At 34.6% G+C, this 12943-nt stretch overlaps 1 protein-coding gene across 7 annotated transcripts in view; it reads left to right on the top strand.

Annotated features, from left to right (window-relative positions):
* Positions 1–12943, top strand: part of NUBPL (NUBP iron-sulfur cluster assembly factor, mitochondrial) — a 329428-nt gene that overhangs the window by 171558 nt on the left and 144927 nt on the right. For all 7 annotated transcript variants that reach the window (XM_082452222.1, XM_082452223.1, XM_082452220.1 and 4 more), the window contains 2 exons: positions 9754–9793; positions 9878–9968. In XM_082452222.1, coding sequence (XP_082308348.1) covers positions 9754–9793; positions 9878–9968 — 131 coding nt within the window. The remainder of the gene's footprint in view (positions 1–9753; positions 9794–9877; positions 9969–12943) is intronic.

Here is a 12943-nt window from a genome sequence, read left to right as displayed (position 1 = left end):
TAATACTTTACAACTTAGTTAATGAGACTAGTTAAACCTTAGAAGGCTGGAATGAAAAGGGAAAATTACAGGACAGTCTCCTTAATTAATGTATGTAAAAAGACTTAAGTAAATATTAGGAAGCCAAATTCAGCATTGTATTAAACAACTATACTGTGATTAAACTGGGTTTAATACAGAGAAGCAAGTTTGGTTCAACATTAGAAAAAAAGTGTTAATGTAACTCACCATTTTAGCAGCTTAAAGGAGAAAAAGTATATTATAGTTTATTATAATTCAGAAAGGTGCCAAAAAAACATCCTACAAAACCCAACAACCACTTAGGATTAAAACTCTTCTACAACTAGGAATAAAAGGGAATTTTATTTAACCTGATACAGTGTATCTCTAAAAAGTACATAGCAAGAATCATACTCACTGGTGAACTATTAAAAACATTCCACTTAAAATTATGAATAAGAGAAGGAGGCTGGTTTCACAGCTTTTATTTAACATTATACAGGCAGGCACTCCTAACCTGCAGAATAAGTTCAAACACATACTAACATACATGAATAAGAAATTAAATAAAAGACGCAAACTGTCATTATTTGAAGAAAATATCATTATTTACATAGAAATTTAAAAAAAATCTATAGAACAGTTATTAAAATGAACACAGGAATTTAGCAGGGTGGCTACATATAAGGTTAATATACGAGAAAATTAAATTTCTATATACTAGCAGTAAAGAGACAGAAAATGCAGTTTCAAAAAAGATACAGCAGGGAACTGTACTCCTTGCTCTGTGGTGACCTAAATGGGAAGGAAATCAAAAAAGTGGGGATATATATATATGTATAGCTGATTCACTTTGCTGTATAGCAGAAACTAACACAATATTGTAAAGCAACTATATTCCAATAAAAATTAATTAAAAAAATTATACAGAAATGGAAAAAAAAAAGAGATTCAGCCTGTTCTTTAAAGTATCACCTCTTTCATAAGTTTGTCCCATTCTCTTTAATTGGAATTAAGCATTCCTCATTTTATTGGCCAAGAGTAGTTTGTTTACATATTTGTAAGATTATATCTTACAACAATTATCTCATAATTGACAGTGTTTATTTCTGTCTCCTCCCACTTGACTTTAAATGACATTCATAGAACAAATGACAATGAAAACACGACAGCACAAAACCTATGGGATGCAGCAAAAGCAGTTCTAAGAGAGAAGTTTATAGCAATACAATCCTGCCTCAAGAAACAAGAAAAATCTTAAATAAACAACCTAACCTCACGCCTAAAGCAGTTAGAGAAAGAAGAACAGAAAAACCCCAAAGTTAGCAGAAGGAAAGAAATCATAAAGATCAGATCAGAAATAAATGAAAAAGAAATGAAGGAAACGATAGCAAAGATCAATAAAACTAAAAGCTGGTTCTTTGAGAAGATAAACAAAATTGATAAACCATTAGCCAGACTCATCAAGAAAAAAAGGGAGAAGACTCAGATCAACAGGATTAGAAATGAAAAAGGAGATGTAACAACTGACACTGCAGAAATACAAACGATCATGAGAGATTACTATAAGCAACTATATGCCAATAAAATGGACAATCTGGAAGAAATGGGCACATTCTTAGAAAAGCACAACCTTCCGAGGCTGAACCAGGAAGAAATAGAAAATATAAACAGACCAATCACAAGCACTGAAATTGAGACTGTGATTAAACATCTTCCAACAAACAAAAGCCCAGGACCAGATGGCTTCACAGGCGAATTCTATCAAACATTTAGAGAAAAGCTAACACCTATCCTTCTCAAACTCTTCCAAAATATAGCAGATGGAGGAACACTCCCAAACTCATCCTACAAGGCCACCATCACCCTGATACCAAAACCAGACAAAGATGTCACAAAGAAAGAGAACTAGAGGCCAATATCACTGATGAACATAGATGCAAAAATCCTCAACAAAATACTAGCAAACAGAATCCAACAGCACATTAAAAGGATTGTACACCATGATCAAGTGGGGTTTATCCCAGGAATGCAAGGATTCTTCAATATACGCAAATCAATCAGTGTGATACACCATATTAACAAATTGAAGGATAAAAACCATATGATCATCTCAATAGATGCAGAAAAAGCTTGTGACAAAATTCAACAACGATTTATGATAAAAACCCTCCAGAAAGTAGGCATAGAGAGAACTTACCTCAACATAATAAAGGCCATATATGACAAACCCACAGCCAACATCATTCTCAGTGGTGAAAAAGTGAAATCATTTCCACTAAGATCAGGAACAAGACAAGGTTGCCCAGTCTCACCACTATTATTCAACATAGTTTTGGAAGTTTTAGCCACAGCAGTCAGAGATGAAAAAGAAATAAAAGGAATCCACATCGGAAAAGAAGTAAAGCTGTCACTGTCTGCAGATGACATGATACTATACATAGAGAATCCTAAAGATGCCACCAGAAAACTACTAGGGCTAATCAATGAATTTGGTAAAGTAGCAGGATACAAAATTAATGCACAGAAATCTCTTGCATTCCTATACACTAATGATGCAAAATCTGAAAGAGAAATTAAGGAAACACTCCCATTTACCATTGCAACAAAAAGAAAAAAATACCTAGGAGTAAACCTACCTAAGGAGACAAAAGACCTGTATGCAGAAAACTGTAAGACCCTGATGAAAGAAATCAAAGATGATACAAACAGATGGAGCGGTATACCATGTTCTTAGATTGGAAGAATAAACATTGTAAAAATGACTATTCTACCCAAAGCAATCTACAGATTCAATGCAATCCCTATCAAACTACCAATGGCATTTTTCACAGAAGTAGAAGAAAAAATTTCACAATTTGTATGGAAACACAAAAGACTCCGAATAGCCAAAGCAATCTTGAGAAAGAAAAATGGAGCTGGAAGAATCAGGCTCCTGGACTTCAGACTATACTACAAAGGTACAGTAATCAAGACAGTTTGGTACTGGCACAAAAACAGACATATAAATCAATGGAACAGGATAGAAAGCCCAGAGATAAACCCACGCATCTGGGGTCACCTTATCTTTGATAAAGGAGGCAAGAATATACAATGGAGAAAAGACAGACTCTTCAATAAGTGGTGCCAGGAAAACTGTACAGCTACATTTAAAAGAATGAAATTAGAACACTCCCTAACACCATACACAAAAATAAACTCAAAATGGATTAAAGACCTAAATGTAAGCCCAGACACTATACAAGCCTTAGAGGAAAGCATAGGCAGGACAAACACTCTATTACATACATCACAGCAAGATCCTTTTTGACCCACCTCCTAGAGAAATGGAAGTAAAAACAGAAATAAACAAATGGGACCTAATGAAATGTAAAAGCTTTTGCACAACAAAGGAGACCGCAAACAAGATGAAAAGACAGCCCTCAGAATGGGAGAAAATATTTGCAGACGAAGCAACTGACAAAGGATTAATCTCCAAAATATTCAAGCAGGTCATGCAGCTGAACATCAAAAAAAAACAAACAACCCAATTGAAAAATGGGCAGAAGCCCTAAATAAACATTTCTCCAAAGAACATATACAGATTGCCAACAAACACATGAAAGGATGCTCAGCATCACTAATCATTAGAGAAATGCAAATCAGAACTACAATGAGGTATCACCTCACACCAGTCAGAATGGCCACCATCAAAAAATCTACAAACAATAAATGCTGGAGAGGGTGTGGAGAATAGGGAACCCTCTTGCACTGTTAGTGGGAATGTAAATTGATACAGCCACTATGGAGAACAGTATGGAGGTTACTTAAAAAACTAAAAACAGAACTACCATATGACCCAGCAATCCCACTACTGGGCATATACCCTGAGAAAACCACAATTCAAAAAGAGTCATGTACCACAATGTTCATTGCAGCACTATTTACAGTAGCCAGGACATGGAAGCAACCTAAGTGTCCATTGACAGATGAATGGATAAAGAAGATGTGGCACATATGCACAATGGAATATTGCTCAGCCATAAAAAGAAATGAAATTGAGTTATTTGTAGTGAGGCGGATGGACCTAGAGTCTGTCGTACAGAGTGAAGTAAGTCAGAAAGAGAAAAACAGATACCGTATGCTAACACATATATATGGAATCTAAAAAAAAAAAAAAATCGTTCTGATGAACCTAGGGGCAGGACAGGAATAAAGACGCAGATGTAGAGGATGGACTTGAGGACATGGGGATGGGAAGGGTAAGCTGGGACGAAGTGAGAGAGTATCATTGACATATATACACTACCAAATGTAAAATAGATAGCTAGTGGGAAGCAGCTGCATAGCACAGGGAGATCAGCTTGGTGCTTTGTGACCACCTAGAGGGGTGGGATAGGGAGTGTGGGAGGGAGACGCAAGAGGGATTGGATATGGGGCTATATGTATACGTATAGCTGATTCACTTTGTTATACAGCAGAAACTAACACAACAATGTAAAGCAATTATACTCCAATAAAGGTGTTAAAAACATTTTCATTCATAGGCTATGCAGACAGAATAAGCCTTTTTAAAACTTGACCACTGTCTCTCCTGTCTGCTGGAGTTTAAGCTCCATCAGACCATATCTCTGACATTCACTGATGTTTTACCAGGGCCTATCCCAGTCTCTAGCACATAGGAGTCATAAAGTAAATTTTTATCTAATGAATGTGTGAATACTCTCATGAATTGGAATTTTGGTGTATACCAATATGGGGCAAGAGTAATATGGTGTAAACTTTGAAGAATATCCTTGGGATTAAAAAGTGGAAGAAGAATTCATAATGTATCAGGAGAGACTTGATTGTTGCAATTATTAATCAACATTGATAATTTTTTTTGCTAAATCCTTGGTGAATGTATACTGGATGATATCACATTTTATATCAACTATAGATTTAATATAGATTGATGTTTATGTTAATTTTATAATAAACTTCATATAGATCATAAAAAAGAGATACAAATAGCTTCAGAAATGCAGGGTACCTGGGAACAAATCTAACAAAGAAAATGTACAATTTTCATGAGGAAAAGAATTCTAAAATTTTATTGAAAGATTTTCAAAATGTCAATAATTGGAAAACAAATGATGTTCATGGATAGGAAGACTAAATTTTATAAAAATCTCAGTTCTTCCTAATAGTCTTGCAAATCCAGTCAAAAGTTCACTTGTCCTAAGTGCTGACCAAGTTGAATTTACAAATTATAAAGGTGAGCAAAGGGCCTGTGCATAGGTAAGACACTCTTGAAGAGAGAGAAAACACAGGGGACTTGCTCTGCCAGATAAGAGGACTTATTATAAAACTGCAGTATATGCCCCCTGTTTGTTATTGGCTCAAGGATAGACAGATAAACTAGTAGAACCAAATAGACAGTCCAGAAACAGACTTATATATGTATGGAAACCTGATTTATGACAAGGCTAGTATTGCAGACTATTGATGGTAGGACAATTTATTATCCACATGGAAATAAAATAGTGGATCCTCCCACTACACGCACAAATTAATTTCAGATGGCTTAAGGACTTAGATGTAAAATGCAAAACTATGAAGGTTTAGAAGACAATATAAGATACTATCTCAATGACTGTATTAGTAAAGGCTTTCTTAAACAAGACCCAAGAAAGATAGACCATAAAGGAAAAAACTGATTAATTTGATTACATAAAAAGTAAAAACTTCTGTTATTCGAAAGACATTATAAAGGGACAGAACAGCAGAGCGTTGTTCAAGATGATGAACTCAAATGCCTAGTGCATTTGATTAATGTATTTGATATTTGCACAACTGGAAAATAGGAACAAATTGCTAATAAATACATAGAAAATGAAGGAAACACCTACACACCTGCTGTGCAAAGATCTTATCAGTTCAAGGAGACAAAGGAAAAATAATATTGTGTGCTCTATTGCTCAGCTATTAATAACATTTACATGATTATCTAATAAAAATTGTGATATAATTGCATTGGGAAGATGGGTGCATGAAAAGTGTGCCTGTGTTTGTGAAAAAGAGCTAAATACTTTAATATGTCATGACATAACTAAAAATTGTCAAACTCTTGGTTTGGTAGATTAGCTAATTGTATTGTATCAACATTAATTTCCTGGTTGTGATAATTGTACTAGGGTTATATAAAATATTAACATTAGGGAAAGCTAGGTGAAGGGTATATGAGGACTCTGGCTATATTTGCAACTTTCTGTAAGCCTAAGATTAATTCATCATAAGAAGTTAAAAAATCAATTAATAGTTGTTGGCTCTGGGGAGTAAGAAATGCGACAGTGCTGGGGGATTATTGACATTTGGTAATAATTTTTATAGTACTACTTGACTTTTTAATTGGTATGCATATGTTATTGGAGAAAATGGAAAGTAGAAAATTGTGCAGAGCACAATGGAGGAAAGTTATTTCTCTGTAAATTTAACTTGGATGCTTTGGAAAGAATTGACAAAGTTAGTTACATGGAAAAGAATATTGCTATCAAATTATCTATGGGGGATATTGAGCTTGTTAGTTTAGTCAGAAGTTAAAGAGGGAGACCATTAAAAAGTATATATATTCTTAAACATTTTATTTTAGCTTGGAACATAAAAATGCATACTTATTCACCAATCTTTTAATGAAGGGCCGTAGCTTTTTTTGTATGCAGGGAATCCAGTGAATAGAGTTCAGTAATGGATTTCTTATATAAACCATGCCTGTATGCTTTATCATAATTTTAAATTTCAGTCTCTTTAAAGAGGAGAAAGAACCTACAGAACATATGATAAAATCTGAATATGTAATTCTGCTAGATTTTTATGATTTTGCCCTAAACTTTTAGCCCAATACTAGTCCAAGTTACGTAAGGTAAGAGGGCTTCTAGTGTACTTTGTTATGGTGAAGAACTAGGATATGGTAGCAAGAATGACTGGGGACGTGGCTACACAGATAGTCTGATAAAAGAAACTATATTTTATACTAACCTTTTTCTACATGAAGCGTTATTTTCTTTGTTTTGTATTGAGCATAAGCAGTACATTGGTTTTCTCTTTTGAGATTAAAACAATTTATTGTCTCAGAATACAAAGTAGAGTTTTTTTTTTCTTTTTTATTGTGGTAAAAAACATAACATAAAATTTACCTTCTTAACCATTTTTAAGTGTACAGTTCAGTGGTATTAAATACATTCATAATGTTGTGCAGCCATCACCACTATCTACCTCCATACTTCTTTTCATCTTGTAAAACTGAAACACCCTATCCATTAAACAATAGCTCTCCATTGCCACTTTCCCCTGCCTCTGGCAACCACCATTCTACTTTGTATCTCTATCATTTTGACTACTTTCAGTATCTCATATAAGGGGATCATACAGTATTTCTCTTTTTGTGTCTGACTTATTTTACTTAGCATAGTGTTCTCGTGGTTCATCCATGTTGTAGCATATGTCAGAATTTTCTTCCTTTTTAAGGCTGAATAATATTCCATTGCATATCTAGACCATGTTTAGCTTATCCATTCATTCAATAAAGGACCCTTGGGTTGTTTCCACATTTTAGCTATTGTGAATAATGCTTCTGTGAACATGAGTGTACAAATATCTCTTCAAGATACTGATAACCTTCAATCCTTTTGTCAACCCTGCTTTCAATTCCACCAAGAAGTGGAATTGCTGGATAGTATGGTAATTCTGTTTTTAGTTTTTTGAGGAACTCATATTATTTTCCATAGCATTTCCCTTTTACATTCCCATGAACAGTGCACAAGGGTTGCCATTTGTCTCTATTCTTGCCAGCTGTTGTTATTTCCTGTGTTCTTTTTTTTTTTTTATGACATTCATCCTAATAGTGTGAGGTGGCCTCTCATTGTAATTTGGATTCACATTTCCCTAATGATCATTAATGTTGAACATTTTTTCATGTGCTTATTGGCCATTTGTATCTCTTCCTTGGAGAAATGTCTATTCACTTCCTTTGCCCATTTTTGAATTTTGTTGTTGTTGTTGAGTTTTAAGAGTTCTCTCTATATTCTATTCTGGGTATTAATCTCTATAAGATATATGATTTACAAATATTTTCTCCCATTCTTTGGGTTGCCTTTTCACTCTGTTGATATTATCTCCTGATGCACAACATTTAAAAACTTTCATGAACTCCAATTTGTCTATTGTTGCTTTTGTTGCCTATGTCTTTGGTGTTGTATCCACAAAATCCTTGCCAAATCCAGTGACATGAAGCTCTTGCCCTATGTTTTCTTCTAAGAGCTTTATAGTTTTAGCTCTTACATTTAGGCCTTTGATCCATTTTGAGTTAATTTTTTGTCTGTGGTGTTAGGTAAGGGTCCAACTTCATTCTTTTGCATGTGGATATAGTTTTCCCAGCTTTTTCCCCAGTGAATGATCTTGGCCTCTCTGTGAAAAAATCGTTTGACTGTGTATGTGAGGGTTTATTTCTGGGCTCTCTATTCTGTTTTATTGGTCTATATGTCTGCCTTTATGCCAGTACCACACTGTTTTGATTGCTATAGCTTTGTAGTAAGTTTTGAAATAAGGAAGTATGAGTCCTCAAGCTGTGTTCTTCTCTTTCAAGATTGATTTGCATATTTGGGATCCTTTGAGATTCCATATGAATTTTAGGATGGATTTTTTATTTCTGCAAGAAATATTATCAGCATTTTGATAGGGATTGCATTGAATCTGTAGGTGGCTTTGGGTAGTATTGACATCTTAATATTAAGTCTTCCAGTTAATGAACATGGCATATGTTTTTGTTTGTTTATGTCTTCTTTAATTTCTTTCAACAATGTTTTGTAGTTTTCATTTTGCAAGTCTTTTACCTCCTTGATTAAGTTAATTCCAAAGTATTTATTCTTTTTGATGCTGTTATAAATGGGATTTTCATAATTTCCTTTTCAGATTGTACATTGTTAGTGTATAGAAATGAACTGATTTTTGTATTTTGACTTTGTATCCTCTACTTTACCAGATTTATTTATTAGCTCCAATAGTTTTTTGTGGAATCTTCAGGGTTATATATATAAGATCATAACATCTGTGAAAAGAGAAAACTTTACTTCTTCCTTTCCAATTTGGATGCTGTTTATTTCTTTTTCTTGCCTCATTGCTCTGGCTGTAACTTTCAGTATTATGTTGAATAAAAGTGGCAAAAGTGGGCATCCTTATCTTATTTCTGATCCTAGAGGAAAAACGTTCAGTCTTTTACTATTGAGTATGATGCTTGCTATGGGTTTTTCACATTTGGCTTTTATTATGTTGAGATACGAAACAGAGTTTGTTAGGTTTTTTGTATTCTTATATTTTTCAAAAGTTTCAAGTAAAGAAAAGAAATAACTGTGTGTGTATGTTTGCAAATATACATGTATACACTTACTAGATAAGCATATGTATATAATTTATTTATCGATATATATGAATAAACCTGGTTAACAAAATTACTTATTGAGGTTATATTTTAGAACATTTGAAAACTGTAGATGAAGTGTTTCTTAATAAAACTATATCCCATCTATTTTTAGATGTTGCATCCATTGGGTGTATTAGTTGTATGCTTGGTTTAATGTTTAAACTGTTGCAAATTGAGATGAATTAGTTGGAAGTGAAAGACTAGCAATATGAGTAGCTTATTTATATTTTTAATTTGACAGTCTCTGATAAGGAAACAGTCAATATGTTTATGTATAATGACTTACTCTTCTAAAAGATGTTTTTTTCTTATTTCAGGTAACTTAATGCGGCCTCTTTTGAATTATGGCATTGCTTGGTGAGCATATCTTTTTTACTTTGTTACTTTTCAGAATAATATTAACTTATATAAATTAGTTGTGTTTTTGGTTTCCCATTGCAGTATGTCCATGGGCTTCCTGGTTGAAGAGACTGCACCCATTGTTTGGAGAGGCCTTATGGTAATGTCAGCCATTGAGAAACTGTTGAGGCAGGTAAGAAAATTGCATTAAGCATCATTTTATTATCGGCACACTGTGGTTAATGTTTTCTGATTGGAGAGTCGTTAAAATTTGCAGTCAGGTTTGAGGTGTTTTGCAAAAGAACCCAGTCGATATACTGAATTTATAATGAGGTGTGTGGCACCAAGACCAACTTTCACTGTGACATGATTGAATCTTTCCCGTCGCTTAGCAGTACTAAAATCTAATGTCTTATTTTATATTATTCTGTTTCTCTGTTCAGACTCTGTTGAGTCTACAGCAAGGCAAGGAAATCTATTTTATAAGTAATCTGCCTTCTTTAGATTTATGGTTAATTTCATTGTGGCCAATATTGAGTTATAAGGGCAGTGTAGAAATTCCTCAGATGTAGAAAAAATTCTATAAACCACAGTGCTTATGATTAAAATTGCTTCAGAACAAAATGAAATTTTATTTTACTCTGAGTACATATGGCTACATATTTATTTATATAGTATCTGTCCAATCAACTTGAATTTGTCCTTAAGGAAAAGAACAGTTGATTGGATAATCTAAAAATATCAGATGGGCTCTATGTTATTTATAGGAATAAATTTTATTTTTTTCTTAGTAACTGTGAATTTATAGTTAATTATGTTCTAGGTAAATATTATAAGTACTTTGGATTTTCTCCACTGACTTACAACAATTACCCCTTATTTATTCATGTTTTACTTTGGGTCAGGCACCATGCCATAGGCTGGCAGTTCTAATCATAGATATTCCTATATTCATTTCCAGTTGTGAAAGTAAGTAGATATAATATGTCTTGAACTCTGAAACTCTTCTTTTTTCATTGTAACATCTTGTCTTTTTTCTGCTGCTTGAGTTCTGATAAATGTGCTCTTTGATCTTTGGTCCCAGAATCCTCCTATATTCTCAGCACATTTAAGTCTCTTGGCTGCATTTCTTCTTCTTTCACACTCAGATCCCATAGTTGGTTATTTCAGTTATACTCCTGACCCCATCCATTCCAGTTCCTTTGTGATCTTGACCTTTATTTGTGTGGATTAAGCCAGGATTTTTTTTTTTTTCTTTAAGGAAATTCTAAAACAATCTTTATTCAGTTTATAATTAAAGTTAGAGTCAATGGAAATTTGGAAACACCAGAAGGAGAATTTTGACTTTAATATTGTCAACTGAAAAAAATGTGCAACCTGTAAGTTGAGAATTATGTTTTATTTGGTGGACAAAACTGAGGACTTCATCCCAGCATGCAGTCTCTCAGATAACTCTAAGGAACTGCTTCGAAGAGGTAAGGGAGGAGCCAGGATATATAAGAGTTTTTGCAGCAAAGACAGGTAGTCATAACATCAAAAGATTACTGTTAATTTAACAAAATCACATATCTAAAGTTAAGGAATTTAGTGCTTGTCTATGTACAGGAGGATGCAAGAGTTTTGGCTCATTGAAATCATTCCTTTGATATCTGGGGCCCTCAGTTATCTGGGGCCAGTATCCTGTGCTTTCTCATCCTGAGTTTCCTCAGGGTGCACCATCAGGGGTGGCTGCAGCAGCTGACTGCTAGATGGGGGGCATCCTGTTTCTATCCTGAGTTCCCTCAGGGCTAACTGTCATGGAGGCAGTAATGTGATGGCTTGATGGCTGCAACATCCTTGTTTATACTGATATGGCAGGCAACATTTTCTCATTGACAATATTAATTTCCCCCCTCCTATGTTAGTGTTAGAATCCTCAACAGGAAATGATTCAGAATTCCTCCTAAGTCTTTATGGATGGCCACAAGAAGATGGAAGTACTTCCTCTTTCCACAGTGATCAGACACTTATAGATCCAAGTCAGTGAGAAGAGACACAGAAGTCCAGGCCAAGGGTTGGTGTTCCTAGTTCAGAGATATAGAATCCCCATAGCCCGTGCCCAGCAAGGGGTGAGCAAGTTTTCTCTTTTCTGTCCTTTTTAAATCTCAGGGATGCTTTTAAATCTCAGATTCCAACAGGTGACAAAAGCATCTGCAAATGAGCCCCTGAGCCTGGAAGAGAGAGAGCAAGTGTGTACCTGCCCTCAGGAGAGGGGCAAAGGGAGTTTCCCGCAGAATGAGATTAAACCTGACAGTTCAAATAATTAGGCTGCAGAAAGACTGCACCTGAAGCTCACACTTAGATTTAGTACCTGCTTTTATAAACAAAGAAAACTTTTTGAGACCAGAGGTGAGAAGATCAAAAGTCTGAAGGAACCAGAAGTATATTATTTTTTTATTTTGTGGGGTGTTGGGGAAGGGGAGGCAGGATGCCAATTCTGTATTCTCAATGTCCCACCATAACCCAGCCTTTTGTATCTACTGCTGAATACTGTTGGAGAATGTAGAATACTTGTGTTAATTGCTGGCATCATACATTTTTGATTTCTGAGTTTAGCCATGCTCTCAACACTTCAGTCATCTGATTTAATTCATTATTCTTCTCAACATTTATTAAATGCTCAGCTTAAAAAATATTTAGGGAATTTGGTAGTTTGGCAGAGGACCTACTGGGGATGTGGCGATTTGACTCGCTGGCACATAAATCATATAAAAGTCACAGTTTATTCTGACAAGTGCTGAAGATACATTTTTAGCAAACATACTACAAAATATCAGAATGAATATCAGGGGTGAGAAAATGAATCCATTACTTATTTTATTGGGATACTTAGAGGATACCTAGAGTATCCTCTAGGATATTAGGATATTGGACTGCATGTTTGCCATACAGTCTTTTGTAAAGTTGCTTCCGTCATCTGCACATTTTAATAGGAGCTGAAAGCTGATATTTTCGGATCATACCGTGACCAGTGCTAATCATCTGAGCTATTAATTAAGGAGTGTTTTGTTTTTGTTTTTGTTTTGCTTTAGAAAGCAGACCAGCATTTGGTAAATTTAACATCCCTTGTGAAAATATAGTAGCTGGATAGATGCTCTATATAGCAGTGGATTGTGGAGGGTACCTGGT

This window comes from Balaenoptera physalus (assembly GCF_965194825.1).
Source record: "Balaenoptera physalus genome assembly, chromosome: 2".
Lineage (NCBI taxonomy): Eukaryota > Metazoa > Chordata > Mammalia > Artiodactyla > Balaenopteridae > Balaenoptera > Balaenoptera physalus.
Note: the sequence above shows the minus strand (reverse complement) of the source record. Positions and strands in the feature narration are given on the sequence as shown.